Source organism: Miniopterus schreibersii, assembly GCF_964146895.1.
Source record: "Miniopterus schreibersii genome assembly, chromosome: 6".
NCBI classification, from domain to species: Eukaryota; Metazoa; Chordata; class Mammalia; order Chiroptera; family Miniopteridae; genus Miniopterus; species Miniopterus schreibersii.
The window spans coordinates 8,999,305-9,022,656 of record NC_138107.1 but is presented as its reverse complement, the minus strand read 5'-3'; the positions used below and the strand labels follow the sequence as shown (position 1 = coordinate 9,022,656).

Here is a 23,352-nt window from a genome sequence, read left to right as displayed (position 1 = left end):
CTAATTTATCAAAAAATATATTTGAGGAAAGAAGAGAAAACAAACCCCAAACAATGTTTTGGCCAGGGACAGATGAAGGCTTCAGGCAGAGAGTGAGGTGTCTTTCCTTGCAGTTGCTCGGCACGCGGGAAGGTCTCAGGATGTCTCGGAGCTGGCATGGGTTTCAGCAGGGCCCCTCGTGTTCTTGACCCAGGGCAAGGGTGACTCTCCAGAGAAATGACAAGCCCTTGGGCTCTCTGCTTTTCCTGAAAATTGCTCATTGATTAAAAACTGGAAAGGTTGCCTGCTTCATCTGCTCAGCGTGGGAGAGGAACTTCTCACAGGGCCTGATGCTTTGGGGAGCCATGGGTGGAGGTTTTTCTTTTTTTTTTCTTTTTTAAAAATATGTCTTTATTGATTTCAGAGAGAGGAAGGGGAGGGAGAGAGAAACATCAGTGATGAGAGAGTCATTGATCGGCTGCCTCCTGCACACCCCCCACTGGGGACTGAGCCTGAAACCTAGGCATGTGCCCTGACTGGGAATCAAACCGAGATCTGGATCATAGGTCGATGCTCAACTGCTGAGCCAGGCTGGCCAAGCGGTGGAGGTTTTTATGCCCCCACAGAGCCCTATGAGCCTCCTCCACAGAAAAACACCCCTTAAATAGTGTCAGGGTAATAGTGTCAGAGTGGGGTTTGAAGCCACTCACCTGAAAAATTGAGGCCCATGACTCCCATGTGACTTGGCTACGTGGCCTAAAGGCCCCAGATGGAAAGCCCCAGCGCTCTTGCCAAAGGCCATCTGGGCAGGCAGTCCGGCTTCTTTACCCATTATAATAAACACCCCGGGGCCTCCCTGACGTGTGAAAATGAGTGGATTTCCAGAAATCCAGTTCCCAGGCTGCTTGGACTGGAGATGAAACAGATGACATCACTCCCAGGCTGTGCATTAACAGGTGAAAAGAAAGGCTTTGATACCCACTGGGGAAAAAGGGCTTATCAGGCCCACTGGCACGCCTTTTCCTCCAAACTGCGTCTGGTTTGATTTTGTTGTTAATTGAATTTATTGGGGTGACGGGTTAATAAAACCATACAGGTCCCAAGTGTACAACTCAGTAAAACATGATCTGCACACTGGAAAGGGGGTTGGAGGAGGTGGAAGTGGGCAAACTGGGTCTCTTTTGTGTGAATTTTGGAAGGTGCTTTGGTAGTTTACGCAGTTTCGGGGAGGGTGCCTGGGATGCCTGGAGCTGGAAGTTGGAGGATAATTGCCTTCACGAAGACAGATGCTCGGCTCCCGTCTCACTGTCTCCAAGCAGACGGATTTCAGTCAGGTTCTTCCCTCACAGAGAGTATCTGTTATGTGGACAGAGACCAGGCAAAGCCCTGTACAAGTTTATTCAGAGTAGAGAATCTGTTGAAGCCAGATCAGCAAGCTTAGATGGACTTTGACCAGGATGTGGAATGACTGGTCCACAGAACCCTTCTTTGTCACGAAATCCCTTCTTTTTCATGAAAAGTTTTAAAGAAAGTGCATCAGCTTGGAGCAGAAAAACCCAGATTCAGAGCCTACTTCCACTTCCCAATTACATGACTTTGGGCAGGTTGCTTAAAATCTCTGTGCCAGGTGTTTGCTCCTCTGTAAAATGAGGCAGTCCCTTCCTTGTAGAACTGATGTCCACCTTGGGTAGCATATGCAAAGCTGCCCACAAGCTGCCTAGCCCGGGCTATAAGGAGTAGAGGTTGCATTCAGGAGCTAAGAGTGGTTGAGGGCCCAGTGGCCCAGTGCCAAGCCCTGAGGGTGCCTTCTGCCCTTTCCCAGAAGAAAGTCTGGCCCTAGACAGTGGCTACTTAGGGAGTGGGCAGGGAGCCCCTCCCAGACTGTCAAGATGATCACGGGAGCACCACTTAGCCACCTTCAAGAGGGGAACCTTCCATAGTGGAGCCACAGCCTGTGGCTCGTTCTTGTCAGCAGAATAAAAGCTGCATGTGAAGCCCTGGCAGCAGCCAGACCTGGAGCAGGTGCCCGTGGGGCCTGACCTCACCAGTGTGCTGGGCAGTTTGTGCATGAGCTGGCACTCATGTTTCTTGCCCCCAAAGAGGTCTCATTGAGGACTTTAATTCCAGAAGGCTCCATACTCCTGAAAAGTTGCCTCATGGGGATTTGAGACGAATTTTACAGTTTCTCTTAACACAGTGGTTTTATGGCATATGGGACCCCAGGGAGACTTCCCTAAAGCTCTGAGAATAAGGTGTTATTCCCCAAGTCAGGTGGCAGAGGGGATTTTGTTTAGCTGGCTCGGGGTTACTGAGCTGCCAGCAGAGCACCACGGAGCATAGAGCACTCAGAGCTGCATCTGGAGGAGGGGCCCTCGAAGGCCACAGGGGAGTCCCTTCCCCTGACGACTGAAAATGAAGAACCCCACTTGGCTGGGGTTGCGGCCCATGGTGACCTTGACTGTGGGGCTGATTTCAGATCTTGACATTCTTCTGCAGGAAACATCCCTGCCTCTGTGGAGACTCCTTGGCCTTATACTTCTCACTGAGCCTGCTCTTCAGCTCCCTCTCGAAGTCACCCACCAGGCACTGATTCCCCAATTTGTGTTTGGATAAGGGCAGTGGTTCTGCCGCAGAATTACTCATGGGCCTTTCCCGTGAAGTACAGACTTCCTGGATCCTGGCCCCATGCCTCCCCTGGGACCATCAGCTCCCTCCTCCTTGAGGGATGCTCCTTCCCACTCCCTGCCTTACCGACCTCTTTCCCTGCTTTCTCCTCCCCTCATGGCTCTGTGTCTAGGCTCAGACCAGCAGTCCCCAGGGCAGGTTTCAGCCACTGCTGGTCTCTGGGTCAAATTACAGACTTACCACCAGGGCACCCTGCACACTCACCACCTACTTGGTCCACACATGGGTTTACACACCTACCAGTCACAGTTTGCTAACTTGTAGGGAGCTCCCACCACTGCCTTTGTTGTTGTTGTTTATTCTGCACGTCTTTAAATCCTCACCAGAGGATTTATTTTCAGAGTGGAAGGGGGGGAGGGGAGAGAGAGGAAAGAGAGAGAGAGAGAAACATCAATGTGAGAGACACATCGATTGGTTGCCTCCTGCACGCACCCCAATTGGGGCTGCAGATCAAACCTGCAACCTAGGTACATGCTCTTGACTAGGAATCAAACCCTAGACCCTTTGGTGCTAGGGCTGACACTCTAACCACTGAGCCATGCCTGCCATGGCTCCACTGCCTTTTTGACTTTCGTGGGTTCCTTTGCATCCAAGCTGCACCTGTCATCTTAGTGACTTAAAGTGTTCATTTTCCCTGTATAAAAATGGGCACTTGGTCTTCTGAATATAAATGTAATGTATGGACAATTCTTAATGTTATTGTACATCCGGGGCATCTACTCTCCTCCCCCGCACTGTCTGAATGAGTTCCCTGTCTCATTCCCCACGTTGGCTGTAACCCCTGTAACAGTCACAGCCAGCATTGCTACCCACCTACAGCTCCAGGAAAATTCCAGCACTGGAGCCAGTGCTTGGGCCCGCCATTCTCTTCCTGCCAATTGACCTGCTATCCAACATGTAAGAATCCTCCTAGGAGCCTCCATGGCCTCCAGAGTGTAACTCTTCCCACTGGTCACATTCCTGCCCCCAGCTTAGCTGGACGCCAGGCCCCATAGAGCATGGTGTGGGTGAACCTGGGCTCCAGCTGCCATTCTATGTCTCCCCAGAGTGCCCAGACCACACCTGAGTCTGTTCTGCTCTTAGACACTGCTCTAGGCCTGTCATCCTTGGGTTCCACCAGGCCCAGCCTCTACAACTTGGCACTGGTTCCAGAGCCCCAGGTCAATCATGAGATTCCTAGCATGCATGCCCCGAGCCAGCTGGGTCGGCTGTCCTATAGAGGCACTGCTATTCTTATGGTCTACCCTGCAGGCCCCCACCCCTGCTGAGCCCTCCCCTGACTCAGAGGATGGCCATATCCAGCCAGAGCGGTTCCTCTTCTCACTGCTACAGCCTGTGACCGGGGGGGATTTCTGTCTGTCACACCCGCCCCCCCCCTCCCAACTTCTAGCTCCTCTTACTCTTGCCACAAATTAACTGCTTTCTTTTTATTCCCCAAAGATCCAGTGAAAACTTCTCTGGTAATGTATCAGACACTTTCTGAACTATGTGTGTTAGGTACTCTTCAAGCACATTACACATATGGCCTCGTATCATCCTCACAAGTCTCTGAAATATGAAACTTTATCTTTATTCTACGAGTGAATAAACTGAGACACAGGATTAAGGGATATGGCAAACGAGCGACAAGCTGAGGCACCTGATTACAGGCCACGCTCCATATGACCACACTTTCAGGAGCCACAGTTCCAGGCTTCTAGGCACTTGGGCTGCCAAACACATGCCCAGCTCTGACCCTTATGTTCATAGACTCTTCTTGACATTTGTCTTCTTGTTCTGGTCTAACCCACGTGTCTTCTCTCCTGGGCCTGGCTACCTTCTCTGCTGCCTTCAGCCTGCCAGCAGGGAGAAAGCTAAGGACTGTAGACTTGGACCGGGAACTCTGCAGAGTGCACACTCCACATGCATGTCATTGAGTGCTGACTAAAAATCCAACTAGGGGCTTCCTTTAAGGCCCACTTTCTGGGTCTTCTCCCCCATTTCTGGGCTCATATTTTCAGCTCTGCTCTGTAGCCACCACTCCTGACTGCAGTCACAACTAAAAGATGCATCCTGACCCTCCCTCCCTGCCTTCTCTGCAGACAGAGGTCACTTGAATCTTTGCACCATTATAGCTGCCCAAGATCCAGCTTCTGCTTCAGCAAATGCTGCAGAGGGTTTGCCAGTGGCGTCACCTTCTGCGGATGGGTTTGTGGCCTTCTGAAGAGCCAGCCAGCCGCCTGACAGTCTCAGCCTTCCCTTACTCAGCCCACATCAAGCAGCTAGGTTATAAAGAAGGAGAACTGCTATTTAGAAGGGAATCAGAAAGAGCTGTCAGCAGGACATAAATATTCATAGAGGGAGGTTAGAACTTGAGTCCCTAAAACCTTGATTTGTGTTCGTCCGTTTAAGCCTCATTAAAAAGTAGTAAATGAAAGTGGGGATATTCGGTGGAACTGCAGATAAATTGGGCTTGTTCAGATAAAGGCCTCTGACTGCCAGCTCCATATAGGCCCTGCCCAGAGCACAGCAGCAGATTGGCTTGGCCACTTGTAGTTTGCCAACCTCAATTTAAAGATTTTGCTTAGCATGAGTTCAGGGCCTTGCTCCGGACCAGTTAGTGCTTGTTCGGGCACCTGATAGCCTTGTAGAAGTGTTTAGGAATGGAAATCCCTAGTCTTTTTCCTCCCAGAAGGACATGCAAACCACAGCCTGGCCCAGGGGGTGGCAAGGAGAAATCTCACCAAGGGGTAACACTTGCACTAGGTGACCCACCAAGTCCATATCTATGTGCATGTATAGTTGCTTCTCCTTCTAACTTCCAGCTTCTATGAACACAAATGGAGAGTTTCAGAAACTATTGCTACATGAGCCCTAAATCCAGCCCGGGCTCCTTGGCCCCAGCCATTCCCAAGCCTACTCTATGACTACAGAGACTGCAGTAGGCCATGCCTTCTGACCACTAAGAGGAGACAAAAGACCAACGCTGCCTTCTAGGACAGGAGCTACAAAGTCAGGCATCCCTAGGAGCCAGGCAGGCACGTACGCGAGTGGAATGGGTCAATCTGGGCTGGACTTGAACCCCAGGCTGCAAGTTTAGACCATTTGCCATTGGGGCTCTCAGAGTTTGGGAAGAAGAGGTTTGGACACACAAAGTTGGAATGATATAGTGCATGTTCAGCCTCATGAGAGAAGGACTGATTAATTTGCCAGGGGCAGGTGGCAGTACCTCTCCAGCAGAGAGGCCTCATGGAGGAGGCAGAGTTTCAAGAATTAAGCTTTATTTGGGACCCAGCCTGGAAGTCGGTACTCTGATTGGAGTTTCTACATCATGGAATGGAAAAGCAAGTCTCAGGGTTCTGAGGGGCTGGGCTGTGTGTGTTGGGATGCTGCTGTGAAGGGCAGGCCTCATGGCAGCCTGAAGCATCTGTTCTCAGCTCCAGCTCCCTAGCTCCGCAAACCGTCGCATCAGACTATTGCTGTTCCCAGAGCCTGGCTCCCCAGAGCTCATTTCCCTACACCACCTATTCTGGAATGGCCTTTGGCCTCCCCAGGCACAGGCCCCATCTCCTGGTTGGGGCTCTTTCCCAAGACAGCCGTCCCTTTGGTGCCCATTAGCGGAGAAATGACACAATTAACCAGGCAATTAACTCAGCACTGTGCAGTTGCTCCCTCCCACAGGGCCCTGCTTCCGGAGGTGGAGTTGGCAGCAGGCTGGGCTGCAGGGAAGGGAATAGATGGTGTATCATCTTTGCTGGGCACTGGAATGAGGGCATATGGTTGATCCAGGATGGGTGCTGGCCAGGAAGAGGGGCAAAAGGCCCAGAGACTTCAAGTGCAACTCTGACACTGCCCCAGAAGACTTGCCTGGGACTCTGGGGCTCATACTTGCACTCATTGCTTACCACTTCTTCAGGGGCCACTCCATAAGGGACTGGAGCAGAGAACTAAGACCGCTAAGGAGAGAGGGGTGCTCCACTCTGACTCCTCAGAGAAATAATTCTGTTTGAGGGGCCCTTTCTCCCATTTGTGAAATAGAGGTCATATTTGCTCTCTCTCCCAGGGACATGGTGAGAATGAGTTGAGTCAGATGGAAAATTGAGCATTATGGGGCCCTCTGAACCCTCCCACCCACTGAAATCTAGGCTCCTGCCAGCAGGGCAGTGGTTCAAGAAGAACAGGCCCAGGCCCAGAGAGGTGGCCATTTAGACACATACCTGAGGACAGATGAACTTTCAAGGCCAAATACATGATACCAGGACCCAGGCTTGGATGATCCAGTCTAGTATTTTATGTGACATTTTCCCACAACTCAAATTATTTTACCAAGTACACATCTCTGAAATTATAATCAAGTCAAATGGGAAAACTGATAACTTTGGCAACCAACCTTTGAAGCTATTTTGCTCCACAGGTTACAGCTACCTTGACAATGGGCAATACTTTTGCTCAAGAACCCAGTCAGAAAGAAGTAGACGTGTTTTTGAGCTGCATTTTTTTTTTTACACTCAGTACTGTTGATTCTCATGGGAGAATGTATACTCTTACAACTTATACTAGTTTAAGATCAAGTGTTACCAGTGGGAAAAATACCTGTGCATTTTTCCCCTAGATTTCTGATCGCGTATCCCTCACATGGGTGGAGGGCTGTGGGAAGGCAGAGCCCTTCCTGAAGCATTTCATTTCACGCCTGTGTGGCACGCGCCTGCCCTGTTCAAAGCTCTGGAGTCCTGTTGTGAGCCCCACTGGGGCATGTGCTGGGGAGGCAATGACTGAGGGGCTGCCCTCATCTGCCTCCAACCCATGAGTTGGCCCGCTGGGTCAGGGCAGCTGTCAAACCCTGAGCAACACCCCCAGCCATTTCCAGTGGGGCTCAGGCTGTGCCATGTGGAGGTAGAGGACAGCATAATAGAAATGTTAGGGTGACAGGGGGCTCCTCTGCCCCATCCCAGAATCCTGCCTGTTTTGAAAGTTGAAAGGCTCTGCTGCCATCTCCAGCTGCTGGTGTGTGTTTCAGATCGATGGGCTGGAGGAAAAGCTGTCACAATGTCGGAGGGACCTGGAGGCTGTGAACTCCAGGCTCTATGGGGCGGAGCTGAGCCTAGAGGCCAGGTAATGCTACTGTCCCAACCCCCGCCCTTCTTCAGCCCTTCATATCTAACCTGGGCCCTGGCTTGAGCTATTTCCCCCCCTCCACCTGCCGCCAGAGACCTGGGCCCTTGTCCAGTTTGCCCTGGTATGCCAGCTGCACCTCCGGTGGGAAGGAAAAGGGCTTGAGCCATAAAACTCCTTCCCTCTCACAGGAAGTCTCTGGAGAAGGAGAAAAACAGCCTGATGAGCAAAGCCTCCAACTATGGTAAGAAAGTTCCCTTCTGTTACTAGCCCTCCCCTCCAACCCCAGGGTCAGGAGGGACAGACAGCCCAGGGGGCCCACAAAGTGCCGGATCCAGGAGGTTCTTCAGGAGGGAGTCAGCCCCCAAGAGGTTACAGGAACTCAGTATAGGCCTGGAGGAAGAGCAGGTGTATTCCTTTGTTCCAAGGGAGATCAAGAGGCATATGGGTCTGTTCTTCCTGGGATCAAGGGGTACGAGGGTAGTCAGATCCAGGAGAGATTCTCACATCCACCCTGACTTGAGAGGTCTGTTTTCCCTGCCCCCTCCTCCCAGACCTCCACTCCCCCCCGAAACCATGTGATGGGAGTGAGGACCTTTGGGGCCCATGGTGAAGTACAATAAGCCTCCCATTTGGGGGCCCTGAAAGGCTACTGGAGTGGAGCAATGCTGCCACCTTCTGGGCACCGGGGGCACAGCCAGGTAGGCCCTGGGAAGGCACCGAGCTAGAGGGCAGCTGCTGGGTCTACCACCGCCCCCTTCTGCCACCCTGCCCCTGCTGGCCTGGGATGAAGATGGTCTGCAGATGCTCCTCTGACTTGTCCTGTTCTCCCAGAGGGGCCAAACCTGGCCAAGAACTAGCCCAAAACAGTCCACATGGCAGGGAACCTTCCAGAGGGACCAGTCTGAAGAAACACTAAGCGCAGTGCATGTGCGCACTTCCCCTACCTGACCCTGGGCTGAGTCTGGCCTGCCTAGAGCTGGTTTGCAGGTATCTCCCTGCTTCCTGCTCCCTGCGTGGGACGTCAGTTCCCCCTCCAGCCTAGCAATTTCCACACAGAAGCGCAGCATCCCACTGGGACAGTGTGGCTGTAGAGGGCTGGCTTCCTCTAAAGGTGAGCCCGACTACCTCATGGCACAAACTGCCTCCTCTTGGCATCCCTCATTCGTAGGCTGGGCATCCAGCAGACACTTGGTGATGCCATACCACCACACAGCTGGGCTTTCACATGGGGCCTTTTTGGTGACCCCTCACACATTCCACCCTCGACTTCAACTGCATTTGAAGAGAAATGGTTGAGCAGAATTGAGTGTTGGGACTTTTGGGGGCTGGGATCTGTAGCCAAAAGGTTGTGAGGATCAAGGAGTCATTTTCATGGATGAGGAAGTAGCTGGGAGGACACCTGGGCCCTCAGCAGTGCGTGTACCCATTTGTGGAAGAGGGAGAGACAGAGGCAGATGAGAACAGCAGATGGGCCTAATGACCTGTCCAACCCCATTTCCTCCCAGAGAAGGAGCTGAAGTTGCTTCGGCAGGAGAACCGGAAGAACACACTGCTCTCTCTGGCCATCTTCGTCATCCTGAGCCTCGTCTATGCCTACTGGACCGCATGAGCCTGTGATTTCTCCAGTCAGCAACCTGGTCACAGCCAAGCAGGCCCTCAGGCCTCTAGAGGACCAAGGTACAGGGGCATGTCTACCCCACCCAGACACTGGGGCAGAGCTTCCTGTTGGCCCAGCCCCTCCGCCTCCTGGTCCTAGTCTCCAGGACTTTGTGCTGGCTCTTCCCTTAGCCCAAGGGAGAGGTAATAAAGAGCACCCAGGCTGCTGTGTGCTGAGTAAATGTCATGGTCTGACTGCGGCTGGGGGGGGGGCGGCGCGCAGCACTGGGGCAGCACTTAGCAATTAAGGGAGAAGAGATGTTCAAGGGAAAGCTCTTGGCTTAGAACTCAGAAAGAAGGGGGGCTGTGAAGGTGAGCCCCCAGCTTAAATAAGGAATAAAGAGACAATGGGAAGCATTCTCCAAGGCAGAACTACACTGAGAGCCATTTCCAGGGCTTGGGCATTGTGCCATGTGCCCTGTGCCCACCGCCCCCACCAAGCACTCTGTCTTGCCCTCTACTCAGTGCCACTGCCTGCAACTATGGCAGAAAAAAGGTAGCCTGTGCAACGAAGGGTAACCAGGGACTTGAAGTGGTTGCTTGGCAGTCCCACCGAGGCAAGGAGTTAATCCGTCTTAAATAGGCAGGCAAGGCTGGCGAGGTCTGGCGGAGTGAGTGGGCAACAAGAGCCATGGTAATGACCAGACTTACTGTGACAGTGACCAGTAAATCAGGTGGGGTCTCCTGGGAGAAGCAGAAGAGGTAGGGCCGACCGGAGGGGGAGGCAGGAGCCACACACACAGACATCACATGCTGCTCTGAGCACATCGCCCAACTCTACTCCCTACACAGAGCCCAGGAGTCCCAAGTGGGAGGCTAGAGCAAGGGAGAGAACAGGGCAACCAAAAGGGTGAAAGGCTTAGGAGCTGAGATCACCCCAATCAAGTAAAACACAGAAAGGAGCCCTAGCAGGTTTTGCTCAGTGGTTAGAGCGTCGGCCCGCAGACTGGAGTCTTGGGTTCGATTCTGGTCAAGGGCATGTACCTCGGTTGCAGGCTTGATCCCCAGCCCCAGTTGGGGCCCGTGCAGAAGGCAGCCAATTGATGTCTCTCTCACACTGATGTTTCTCTCCCCACCCCCACCCCTTTCCACTCTCTGAAAAAAGGCAATGCAGAAAATATCCTCTGGTGAGGATTTTTTTAAAAAACACGGGAAGGAGTTGCCTTGGGAGCTCAGGGAAGGACCCATGAGGCCAGGGTGAAGAACTCCTGGAACACAGCAGAGGTGCCATCAGCACCTGCATGTCCCCCACCCCCAAGCACAGGCCCCAGTGCAGGCGCAGAACGGAGGGATGCTGGCTGGGGGTCAGCAAAACCATCTCTCCTTCCCTCTCCCCCTCTAGTCTAGTGGTACTAATTGGTCTGACACCTCTGTTATTTTAGTCACACAGACTGATCTTGGATTGTCACAGTATCACCAGAGTGAGCTGTGTGATTTATGTAAGGGGGAAAGTGCCTCCCTACCCTGCTGGGCTGTAGGTTCATTCATCCTCCAGTCCTGGCTTCTAACAGGAGCTGCATAATTTCCCGACTTCCTTGGGCCCCTCTCTGGCAGCAAGCAGCAGCTCTGGGAGCCCTGAGCTTGGACAAGGCTCTGATTAAACAAACCCTCGCTTCTCCCCTCTTCTTTCAGCACAGCTTCTTCCCCTTCACCTTCAGCCCAAGCTGTTTTATCCAAGCCAGTTCCAGACCACAAAGTACCGAGGACAACCAGCAGCAGCCCCAGCACAGAGCCACACAGGCATTAAAAATATGTTTATCTTTAATGATCCAAGATTTTGCAAGACACACTGATATACCCAGAACTGGGTGGAAATACAGCATTTTAGCAGTGCTGCTGCCAACCCGGGGGTGGGGGGTGGGGGGGACTGGATGTTGGCTGGAGACTCACTCCCACCCCAAGGCCGAGCAAATTCCAACCTCACAGGGAGCCCTATCTCCATGGAAACCAGTCTAGCATTGGGATGGGGCCCTAGGGAGCCTGTATGAATATCTCTGATAGGTATTTCCCATTAAAAACAACCACTAGTGCCCTCCCCACAGAAAGCTACTGCCCAGCTTCCCTCTTCCCCCTCTGCCACCACCAGAGGAATAGTGTGACCATAAAATGACAAAAGTGACTGTACCCCCCATTGGCGAAGAAAAAGGGGGGGAAGGGTAGCAAGGTGGCTGTGATAAATGAGGGCGCCATGATTGCCAGAGAGCTGGGTGCGACCCAACCCCAGAGGTACCCTCTGTTGAAGTGGGGGCACTGCTGCTGGGCATAGAAAAAGGCAGGGCTTCGAGGGTGCTTCCTCCCCTTCTAGAGCTGCCCAAGGTTCAGGTCAAAAGGGGATGGGGCCCAGGAAGGCTCTACCACCCCAGGAGGCAGTCACATGCACTACCAAAGACAGTGCTATTTGCATCCTGATGTGGTGTCAGGGACATGGGCCCACACACCTCCCTTCCCGGCCTGCGGGACTGTCAGAGGTCTAGGCTGAGAACTCCAGGGAAGACCAAGACAGGGTGGGGGACAAGACAAGAAAATCTTCTCCAACTTGGCATCAAAACAGAACAAGGTCAAAGAAACAAAACCTTGATTTATACAGGAACTGCTCCTGGCCAGCTCACGCCAGTGGGCCTTCACCCACTCAGGGTTGGCCCAGTAAAAAGCTGGGCAAAGCTGGGGCCCTCAGGGCAGTGCACAGAACTCAGAAAAGTGAGTCTACAGGAGAGAAGAGCAGAGCAGAGCTAAAGCCCTGCTGCTCTCTGACACATCCTCCGCCGGCCCCACGGGCCCTGGGCCCTGACCGCACACCCGCCGTAGGAGCAGCGTCTTTCAGGCTGAGTCTTGGCAGGGGAGACAGTCCCAGGCAGGTCTCCAGGGAAGGAAGTCTAAAAGGTGTCCCAGAAGGAACACGTGAGTGTCCTCTGAAGGCCCACGACTGAGCTCTTCAGGGGAGATGGACAGGAGACCACCCACCCCCCATAGAAGGAACCAGTACTGTGGGCCCAGGCAGAGCACCCTGACTCTCAAAGACAGGGCAGTCAGCTGGAGTGGGTGTCCCTGGGCCCTCAGGCGCTGTGCGTCTGGATGAAGGAGAGGACATCCTCCTTGGACAGCTTGTCCGGGTCCTGGGGCTTCTGGGAGTCATGTACACGGATGCCATCCCCCCATTCCCAGAAGAGCCGGCCATAGTAGCAGATGCTGGGAAGGAGAAAAGAAGTCAGAGGGCTGCACCCAAGTAGAGCAGGACCAAGAGATCACCACCCCACCCCTAGCAACTGTGGCTTAGGGGACGAGTGTTCTTGGGGGGGGGCTTCCCATCCAGGACCCCCAACCATCACAGCGGGTCCTGTCATCACTATGAATGATGCCACTTGAGGGTTTTCCCTCTGGCAGCCAAAACCCCAGAAGGCTCCAGCTCTTCCTCCTCACCTCCTAGGACCCACTTTCCCAATAAACAGCTGCAGCTGATTGCATCCAACTGGATTTCTACAATTGCCCATATTCCTGGTTTATCTGTCTGTGCTGTTCTAATGGAACAGTATTCATGTGGTGACAGAAATTAGTGTCAATTTCTAATTTTAGGCACATTAGGGCTACTAGTGGCTGTTGAAACCTATGTTCAACAATTTAGCAAATGAACACTGGGTCCTGAGACAAGGGACAATTGGGACCCTGAGTTCTGAGGGGCAGGGCTGTGGGTACTCCGTGTTCCCAACATTAGGCCAGTGTCAGTCATGGAAGCAGTGGCTGCTCCATGGGGCAGGTGTCCTGCCTAAATCGGACCCTTCCTGGAACCCAGGACCCCCAACCATCACAGCATGTCCTGGTATCACTTCTCTCACTGAGCTTACTACCCAGGCCCAGCCACACCCTGGAGGGGCCGCCCTCTGCACCCTTGCGGGGAGGAGCCTGGCCCTTGCTCAGGGGAGCCTGTGCATGGGCAGCAGTCGGTTTCAGGATCCGGGCAACGCCTGGCATCCTGGCAGGAGTACCTGGGGCTGCTGAGGGGCAGGCCTGGAGGAAGGCTACTTACTGAAATGGGGCGATGGCTTCTGCAGGGAGCTCATAGGTAGAGTTCTTGGTTTTCTTGTTGTAGAAGAACTTCCTCTTAAAGCTTTTGCTGAATCCCATGGTCCATGGCTCTGCCAGAGGAAGAGGAGAAGCCCAGAAAGGACACGATACCCATGGGGGAACAGGTCAGGCCAGCGCAGGGGCCTGCCTTCCTCCACTCCCATTCTTCCTTCCCCTCCCCCAAAGCACAGGCAGAGAACAGCCTGTGAGGGTGCAGCCTTCATCACCAGCCCACAGGGCTCTAAAGGACAACTAAGGTAATTACTTAACACCCCTACCCAGTACTGTCAACCTGTACCAGGGCAACATCTCTGGGACCCTGGCAGAGGGAGCAGGACTCTTAACCAGAGGGCTCTGAAGGGGGTTCTACAGGGGGTGCAAATGGCCAAGCTTGACTTTCTAGATCTGCCGCTGCCCTCTGAGAACCTCCTCTTCCTGCCATGAGGACACCATGTGCATATATTAGTTGGGCTCCTCTCTTCCCAGCCCCAACTGAACCCCCAGGACCCACCAAAGAACAGAAGAGGCTCAAGGCACACAATCCCCCCTACCATACACCCCAAAGAAATGCCAGCCTGGCTGCTACCCACATTCGTGGGAACTCTTAGCTCTGGCGCAGGCAGGATCTGGGCCAGTCACCCTGACTGAGGGAGGCAGGGACAGGGAAGTCACTCATCACCCACCATTCACTGTCCGGACGATGTAGAGACCAGTGGGCACAAAGTGCCGGTCGTCCCGTCCTGTGTAGCTGAGCTTCGGTGTGCCACTAGAGCCCTTGATGATCTTCATCTCCAGCCTGATTTCCCCAAGCAGGCATGCAAACAGGAAGTGTGAGTGTGTGCATGAGAGAGAGCCCTAACATTAGTCTCTTGCTATTATCAAAATCACATCAACACAGTATTTTATCTCAGTTCAACATAAGAAACTGAGGCAGAGACATGAGTAAACTGCTCCAAGCCACACTGCAAGGGAGTCAGTACAGTGCTGGGTTCAGAACTCAGGCTCTGAACTCCCAACTAAGCAATGGAGGCAGGGGAGTGATCGCTGCTGTTGAAGTTTCAGGGTGACACCAGTAAGGATAAGATCTGACACCACAGGTGCCAGTGGGTCTACAGTCCACCACCCATGGCATCACTGTGGCCAGTAAAGAGTTAACATGAGGACACTGAGAGCTGAAGCCAAAGCAGGCGCACATCCAGGATGAGACCCACAGGTCTGAGCACCCCCCCAACAGCTAAAAATCCAAGAAAGCAGTTATGACCCCCTCCCCCTCCGGGCTCAATCTCTCTGTCAGCACCAGGAGCTGGGATTTATAGTGTTTCAAGCAGCTTGCTGCTCTGCCCCTCACAGGGACAATCGTAACTATTACAGCATCAATGAGCCCGTATTTCTGCCTGACACACACCCGCCTGCTCCCCTCCTGACAGGGTGCTGAATCAGCTCTCAGCCGGGGGCTCTTGGCTGCAAGTAGAACCACACTGCACAGAGGCAAGGGAGGTAGGGCGGTAAAGGCAGCTGCCAGGGCCCACTCACCACCCACTCCAATCTCTACAAAAAACAGAGCAAATCCTAGCCACTGCTATGCCCCCACTTCAACTCAAAACCTGAGCTACACTGGTTGAGTCACTCACCTGACAAAAATCTTCTCCATTTCCTCCAGCCTGTACACCTCCTTCACCCTGAGGGTAGAGGGATGGAGAGAACAAAGGCTTCCTGGGGGGACATTTTTGTCCACACAGCAGCTGGTAGGCAGGAGGCTGTGCCTGTCCTTGTCCTCTGCCTCAGGCCCCGGCACCACCCAACCCTTCAAGAACAGGACCCCCCAGCCTGTCACACTGCTGTCCTAGGCAGTCAAACCCTAGGTTTCAGAGTGTCCAGCATCCTCTCTGGCCCACCCCCAGGCAACTGGGAGTGCAACTATGGTTATGGAAGATGGGAGGGAGTGGAAGGGCTGGCAGACATCCCACCCCAGTTCGTCATTACTGTTACCAGAGGCCAGAACACCAGGGTCCAGGCTCTTGCCCATGTCTGACTACATGGACTTTAGGCCTTCCTGTAGCAGTTACTTCCAAATAGTCCTAACAGGCCTGTTACCATAGGGGGCAGGGGGTGTCCTCCTCAGGATGCAGCCCTCCACCTGGGCACTGCCCTGGGAACTGCCACTGTGGAAGGTCCTCAGAGACCCAGCAACCAGACCACTAGCAGCGAGGCAGGGTCCCTGGGAGCTGCCTCTCAGGACCAGGCAGACAGGACATTTGCAAGCACAGAAAGAAAACTGCTTTTAGACTTTCAGGAGACATCTATAAAGTGCATTCTCTGGGTTTAATTTTAACTAAGTTAGTTCATATTAAAAAGAATAATAAAAATGATTTTGATACAGTATAAACAGGCATCTCAGTCTCTAGTCATATGAGGCCCAGAGGTAATAACTTCAGACCTTGGCCCAGCAATGAAAAGTCTGTTCTCCATCTGTCTGCTCCCTGACTGTTGTCACCCTCCTCTCCTCCCTCAGGATCCTGGGGCTTTCACACAACCAAACACGGCAACAAACCCTGGCCTTCTTCCGGAGCACCAAGCTCCCATTCCCTCAAACCACCCTTCTCTTTTTCATGTTCAAAAACTCCCATTCCCTCAGGACCCTTTTCTCACTGGAAAAAAGTGAAAAGGCCAGGTGATATGCTAATGATGCTCAAGTGTCAATGTGTGGCTCATAGAGGTATGTAAGCACTCAGCACACGCATCTTAAATGAGGACACCTAACCCCTAGAAATGACTCCTGTGAAGGTTCGTCCACCGTGACAGGCAGGATGAGGAGTTACTCTGGGGAGAAGGAGCCACCTACCTAGCACCCTCAAATCACTTATCAAGGGCAGTGTTATCGCTGACACCAACCTCACCTGGTCCCCTCCACTGAGCCCTCCCATCCCCGACAGGACAGGGAAGGAGGCACTGGCCAGAAAAAAGCAATGAGGAAGGGGATTTGGGGAGGGAGAGATGAATGATATGCTCACCTGATAGGATTCATGTCAGGCCGACTAGGCTTGGAAACAGCTTTCACAAATTTCTCAGCAAGCTGAATTCTACAACCCAAACAGAATCACTCAGACATAAGGTGCCTCCAGCCGCACCCCTGCCCCAGGGCATTTGCACGGCACCAGTGGAGAACACTTCTGAACCCACAGCAAAACTGCTCCAAGAGAAGCACTCAAGTCCCATAGGAAACTCCCCCTGCCCCTCTCCACTGACGTCTTTATGCATGCCCTCTCCCTCTCTCTGAATTCTGATCTCTAATTTTGCCATATCTTGGTTTTCCTGAAGTGTATCTTCAGCTGCACTCAGGCACCTCCTGCAGAACTTCAATGTCATCTTTATTGTGTCTGTTCTATCGCCCCAACCCAGATACCATAGTACACTCACTCAGATGAACCAACTTAGGAGTGACATCAGCATCATGGTGAAAGACGTCCCTCCTTTTGTCCCTCCCTCCTTTTCAACAAAAGTGCCTCTATGGGAGTTGTGGCATCCAGATGAACTGACTTCAATGGGACTACCCAAGCATAAGACATGTACTTTAGAGAAGACCCTCCTCCTCCCTACAAGGTTACCCTCTTGTTCAACCTTAACACAAATTATCCCCTGTGATCTGAACAGTTGTAGCAAAATAGGATTGTGCTGGTATCTATGGCCAGCAAGGCCCAAGCCCTAGCAAACTCTGAATTGCCAGCACCAATTTCTCACCCTGCCCTTGGAGCCAGCCCATGGATGGAGGAAGGAAACTCTAAGGATGTCCATAAGCAGAGATGGCCTGGGAGAGGGGCCAAGCCTCGGAAGCTGCTGCCACAGAGGTGCCCCAGCCCACCCCACCTCCCTCCCCCAGGGCCCAGATCAGACCGCTGGTTAAAGTGCTGCTCCCGCACGTCGCTGCCATTCAGCACAAGGACATCGAGGATGTGGATCGCACTAATCTTCCGCTGGGCCTTCCCCTAGAAAGACAAATACACTGCCCACCCTGCTAGGCATCGGCCTGGAGCCCACTCTGTCCACCACTATACCTACAGCCAGGGCAGGAACGGCCCTAAACACACGATATTTCTTTTGCTTCCCTCCCAGCTGATTCTCAGCACCAGACTAGCCCGGGCTTCTGAGCATGCAGAGATCTGAGGCTCTGGGTGATGAGCCCCCCTGAATCTCAAACCCAGTGAGACTGCCGTCATGGTGCTGTAGCCAAGGGCCTGGCTTCTTACCCTTGCCAACTGTTCCCACTGACTGTTCTGAAAGTCACCCATATGGCTATAGCATCCAAAGCTTGTGGGAAAGTTGCTTCTTTCCAAAGGTTAAAAACTAAATCAGCTAAAAAGTACCCAGCAGGCCCACTAGGGCCCTCGATGCAGACATGACGGAGGTTTCCTCCTTCGCACATGGAGACTGTGGTCCTTCCTACAAACATACCATGTCAACTGCTTGAGGGGAAGGAGTAATTACCATGCCTTCCCCTAACCCTGGGCCCGTCAAGCACCATATACACTGTAACCCAGTTAACTCCAGGAAAAGGGCCAGCTCCACTGTGCCCCTGTTCCTAGCTGGCAGGGCCAGCACACATGAGCAGAACCACCTCTGACCTCCCCTTTGAGCTCATGGACAATCTCCACAGAGAGCAGAGTGTCCCTGGGTAGCTCTGTCTTCAGGTCCAGCTTGACCCAGCGGTCTGACTGGCGGCCATCCCATGTGTAGATCTGTGATTTCTGTGGGCAGAAAGAAAGGGCTGGGTCACGTAGGCATGGAGATTGAGGGGTGAAAGGCTCAGTTCTTAAAAGGGGTTTTAGTTGGTGGCTACAAGCTGATGGGGCTGGGAAATGTCAGAAAAAGATGTCTAGGAGAGATCAGTCGGTCATACTTCAATGATAAGCTAGTGGTGTCCTCCGCGGCCTCAGCAGAAGAGAAGTAGAGATCGGCTCAGTCCAGGTGTAGGGAACAGACCCAGGGCACCATTCAAATGGCTAAGTCCATGACTAGTACCCTCAAGAAAGATGCAGGTCAGTGTATATGTCTGAGGTGGGTTTGGTAAAGGGTCCAGAGAGCAGAAGGGGCAAGAGAAAGTAGCAGAGAAAAAGATAAAGTGTGAGAGGACACAGAAAGTGAGGAAGAAGAGATAAAATTATATAGAAAGACAAATCAGAGTCGGAAGAAAGCAATGACAACTGTACCCAATCAAGTTACAGAGAACTGCCAAGGATGTCCTTCAGCTCACTTTAGACTCAAGGGCCAAGAGTACAGACAGGTAGCGTCTTTGCAAGAAAATATGGGGGGGGGGGGGTTGCAAAGTAACAGCTGCATGGGCTGAAGCCAGATTAGCCTGCTGACCATCCTACTGGCCTAGGAAGCTCCATGTAAGAAGTGGCAGTGTTCCCTTTAGCAGTGCAGGGGTGACTAAGCACATGCATAAGTAAATGAGAGAGAGAATGAAAACGCTTGGCTGACTCAGAGAAAGGAAGTGAAGTTTCAAGAACTACCTTCCTGGGGTCAAAGCCCAAGTCTCTTGGTGCCAAGAGAACATGCACTGAGTGGCAGCAACTGTCCAGATCCCCAAAGATAGAGGCAAGGTTCCACCACCCCTCACAGGGTAGGGAGCCAGCGGCAGACTTACCCCCAGGCCGAGGAGGAACTTCTGCTCACTGCCAGACACCATGCAGCGGTAGTCAAGCACTGGACGGATCTTCTCCAAGGTTTTGGAGGTGAGCAGCGTGGGCTTATAGCTGAAGATGTCAATCTCAGTGCCCTGCAGCCCCGGGTCAGAGAAAACACGGCTGGGTTGGGGGAAGGGACAGGCACTCAGTATGTGTGCCTGTGTGGGAGTGGGGCAGGCTGGGAGAGGTAAGGGACAGGAAGCACATGCTCTCTGAAACATCCCCCGCACCGTAGCTCTCCCTAACCAAGCACTAACTGGGGTCGAATTCCATCTGCCTGGACTGTTCCTTTAGGACCGATCAGGGGAGGCTGGGAAAGGAAACACCACCAAGTCTCCAAGTACAGATCGATGTGCTGAGCTATAAGGAAATGTCACCAGAATATAAAAGCCACCCCCTTCAATAAAACTGAAGGCAAGGACTCGCCAGGAGTCAATTTGAGAGCAATTAAGTGATCTCTCTACCCCATTCAAAAAAATGGACACATGCTATTCTTTTGAGGCCGTCTTCAACCTCATTCCCAAAACCAGCACAGTGGCCCATGACCTGGGCCAGATTTAAACGAAACCCAGGGAAAAGCTGGACGTCAGGTGGTAGAAAAAAATAAGGCAGAAGAATTCCAAGGACCAGCTCACCAGAAACAAGACAGGGAGCCTAGGGTCAGGCCAGACCCATTGCAGAGCTCTCCTGGCAGCCCCTCTTGCCCTCTGCCCAGCTCCCCTGCCCCAGATCATCCCACACTTCATGTCTCCCCTGCAGGCAAATCTCAGGGGACCCTGACCTTGCCAGTGACAATGTGCACCATTGTTTGGACAGCGGGAATGCTGAGCACAACATATCTTGGGACAATCTTCAGGCAACCTAGTGGGCTCTCCGGGAACCCAATACCCTACATCACAGGGTCCCACCTCAGCCTGCCCCTCACAGCCCAGTGGTGCTGCACAAGACCTCTGGAGGCCGGGCATCTGGGGTCTAGAGTTAGGGCTAGAGTTAAGGCTCTCTAACATCTTATTTTCACCAGATACCAAACTTACCTGGATTAGCTCAAAGAATTTAGATTTCGGGTCTGAGGAAGAAGGAGCGACTCGAGCCTGGTCTGGGATCTGAAAACAGGCAGCAATGAGCTTTGATTTTCAAAGCTTTTTACCAAGGCTGTGTTACTCTATGTAGGCGAGGGGATGGGTCAGACTGGGGAAGAGGAAATGGCATGTGGCACAGGGAGCTAGAAAGGGGGGGGTGGAGGTGGATAATGCAGCCACTCCTCCCCTTCAGGCCCTGGTGGCACACACCATGGGCCAATTCCCTTCCTCTGGGGTTGTCTTTAGTCAGTGTTGCTACTCAGGGCCACCAGCAGCAAAATGAGGCCAGTTGACCCACCACCCTTATCCTTTATGACCCAGCTGCAGGGCCGAACTGGCAGTGAAAGGGCCAAGGAGGTAACATCCAGCACTGCTGAGACTTCCAGCTCTGGTAGGCAGACATTTTCATGGGGTGGGAGACCTTAAGGTGACATGGCTGTGAGTCAAATCTATTCTTCTCTACAGCTTCCCTGCTCTGGAGCAACAATGGACTGGGGTTGAGATGCTCACCCCCCAAAGACGGAGGCACTGTTTCCGGATCTCTGCCTGCCGAGGCTCATTCAGGCTCCTGGTAAAATGAAGCCAGCAAGATTAGAACCTGCATGAGGTACAAGGAGTGTGCCTCCTGGGCACCCCTCAGAACCCGAGAGAGAAGCCTGCATGAATGAACATGTGCACCCGGAGGCCACGTTGCCATCAGCCCCGAGTACTCATCACACTCCCATGGCTCTGCCCCTTGAAGATGGGAGTTGAGATGTACACAAAATGGGATGACCTCCCCTTACTGCTACAAAGGGAAAGGAGGAGGCTACCCTCCTGACCCCTGGATGCCAGGCTTCTTCACACACCCTTCCTGCAGTGACCCAGCGGTACATTCTGGCTCCTCCTCTGCTGACACAGGCCACAGTAAGCCCGTCCCAGTGGACATCACTAGCACCAGGAAGCTGAATTAGCTTAAGCTTGCCGCGACACAGGTTTGCCCTCAGCAGTCCTAGCTTTCCTCTCTGATCACTTTTTTCTGTGTCTCCTGAGTTATGTATTCTACACCCTCTGATACACTGTTAACTTCTCCTGCATCCTTTCCCTAATACTCTCATCTTCTCAAGGACATCATAAAGTCTTTGAGGGCGAGATTCGTGCCAATGCTTCTCTGGCATCCTTCACAGACCACAGCAGAGTAGGAGATAAAAGAGTACATATTTTTAAATGTTTGTTGGAATGAAATAAACAAAGTGCTCAGGGGAGGAACAAAACGAAGATATTCCCTTGAAGAAGGTGAATTCTGGAAAGTGGGTAAGACTCACGTGTCTTGAACAAAAGCATGGATTTTGGCCAGAGCTTTGATCTGCAGACTACAGTGGCTAGAAGGTAAGGGGGAAAAAAAAAAAGATCTCAGAAGGATTACCAAAACAAATAGCCCAAAGATATCAGGACAGTGAAGTTTAGCAGGAGCAGTGACCATCTATATTTGGGGGAAGGGCTGGAGAGTTGAAAGACAACCCCCTCAACCACATCCCAAAGTACAGTTACATGGGAGAAATAAGTCAAACCCTTCATACACTCAGATCCCAAGTCCTGCTATAAGGAGGGTTCTGATCCCATCCTTACTAACGTAAAAGCAGTGGTGAACTGATTCTAAATAAAGCAACAACAAAGCCCAGACCCACTTCACAGACCCTACACTAAAAGCTGCCCTTTCTACTCTAGTCTCCACTGTTCTTTTACACACACTGTCTGGCATTTAATAAAAAAGCAAGAAAATGTGACCCACTGACGAGAGAGAAAACAGTTCAATAGAGCAAGACCCAGAGATGGTCTAAATATTGGAATTATCAGACAGGGCCTTTAAAATAACTGAAAAACATGTTAAAGGATCTACTGGAAAAGGTGTATAACATGCATAAAAAGATGAAGAATATCAGCAGAAATACAGAAACTATATTTTTAAAAAGCAAATAAGCCCTCGCCGGGTGGCTAAATTGTTTGGTATGTTGACTCATACGCCAAAAGGTTGTGGGTTGGATTCCAGGTCAGGGCATATAATTAGGTTATGGATTCAATCCCCTGTTGGGGAGCATACAGGAGGCTCGATTCATGTTTCTCTCTCACATCAATGTTTCTATCTCTCCCCCTCCCTCCCTCCCTCTCTTTCTAAAATCAATAAACATATCCTCGAGTGAGGAATTTTTAAAAAAGCAAATAAAAATTATAGACATGAAAAATATGGTATTAGAGATGAATGATTTTAAAGGGCTTATCAGCAGACTGAACACAGTAGAGGAAAGAATCAGTGAACTTGAAGACAGATTCTCAAACTAAAGCATGAGAGAAAAAAGTGAAAACCATAAAAAAGCATGTGGGCAATAACAAGCAGCTTAACATAAATATAACTGAAATCTCAGAAGCAGAGGGAAGAATAAGACAAAAATATTAACAAGATAATAACTAAGAATTTCCCCAAACTGATGAATGAAATCAATCTGTAGACCCAAGATAAAAGAAACCCCAAAACAAAAACACATATAAACACATCGTGGTTTCCAACATGCTGGAAACAAAAGATGAAGAGAAAAATCATGAATGCAATCAGAGGAGAAAGGACACATGACATACAGGCAAGCAATGGAAAGAACAATCGGAAAGCAGAGAAAAATATCTTTAAAGTGCTGGAAAAAACACTGCCAACTTCAAAATCTACACCCAATGAAAATATCCTCCAAAAATGAAAGGGAAATAAAACATTTCAAAAGACAAAAGCTGGAAGAATAGTCTCTAGCAGACCGCCACTACAAAATAGGCTAAAAGAAATTCTTTCAGGTGAAAAAAATCATTCCAAACAGAAACGTGGTTCTGCAGGTTGGAGTGAACACCAGAATATCAAGAAACCTTTAAAAATAATTAGTTGTACATATATAGGAGGCGTGTATATTTTTAAATCTCTTTAAAAAACTACAGACCATTTACAATAAAAATAACAGCAATGTAAAGTAAGGTTTTCTATAAAACGAGCACAAAGGAAAGAAAATTGTAAATGCACGTTTACTGTGGTACGGTTCTTACATTGCTCATGAAGCAGCAGAATACTTTCTGAAGATAGATAAACTATGATAAGATGC

General features: G+C 51.5%; 2 protein-coding genes across 6 annotated transcripts in view; one reads left to right on the top strand and one right to left on the bottom strand.

Annotated features, from left to right (window-relative positions):
* Positions 1 to 22,453, top strand: part of CCDC167 (coiled-coil domain containing 167) — a 28,277-nt gene extending 5,824 nt beyond the window's left edge. Inside the window, exons 2-5 of one of the 3 annotated variants that reach the window (XR_013999045.1) lie at positions 7,661 to 7,755; positions 7,947 to 7,999; positions 9,264 to 9,435; positions 20,702 to 22,453. Coding sequence is in view for 1 of the 3 variants with exons in the window: in XM_081140690.1 (XP_080996816.1) it covers positions 7,661 to 7,755; positions 7,947 to 7,999; positions 9,264 to 9,367 (252 nt within the window). In the remaining 2 variants the exon portion in view is untranslated. Of the gene's footprint in view, positions 1 to 7,660; positions 7,756 to 7,946; positions 8,000 to 9,263; positions 9,597 to 11,046; positions 11,183 to 20,701 lie in introns of those variants that run through there. The other 2 variants (XR_013999046.1, XM_081140690.1) reach the window with 2 other exon arrangements.
* The window catches only part of CMTR1 (cap methyltransferase 1), a gene marked incomplete at its 5' end in the record, with an annotated part of 49,359 nt that continues 37,164 nt past the window's right edge, over positions 11,158 to 23,352 (bottom strand). For all 3 annotated transcript variants that reach the window (XM_081140689.1, XM_081140688.1, XM_081140687.1), the window contains 11 exons: positions 11,158 to 12,600; positions 13,436 to 13,544; positions 14,157 to 14,269; positions 15,105 to 15,152; positions 16,485 to 16,553; positions 17,365 to 17,456; positions 18,093 to 18,215; positions 19,118 to 19,249; positions 20,192 to 20,260; positions 20,747 to 20,804; positions 21,541 to 21,597. In XM_081140689.1, the coding sequence (XP_080996815.1) occupies positions 12,468 to 12,600; positions 13,436 to 13,544; positions 14,157 to 14,269; positions 15,105 to 15,152; positions 16,485 to 16,553; positions 17,365 to 17,456; positions 18,093 to 18,215; positions 19,118 to 19,249; positions 20,192 to 20,260; positions 20,747 to 20,804; positions 21,541 to 21,597 (1,003 nt within the window). In that variant the 3' untranslated portion in view covers positions 11,158 to 12,467. The remainder of the gene's footprint in view (positions 12,601 to 13,435; positions 13,545 to 14,156; positions 14,270 to 15,104; positions 15,153 to 16,484; positions 16,554 to 17,364; positions 17,457 to 18,092; positions 18,216 to 19,117; positions 19,250 to 20,191; positions 20,261 to 20,746; positions 20,805 to 21,540; positions 21,598 to 23,352) is intronic.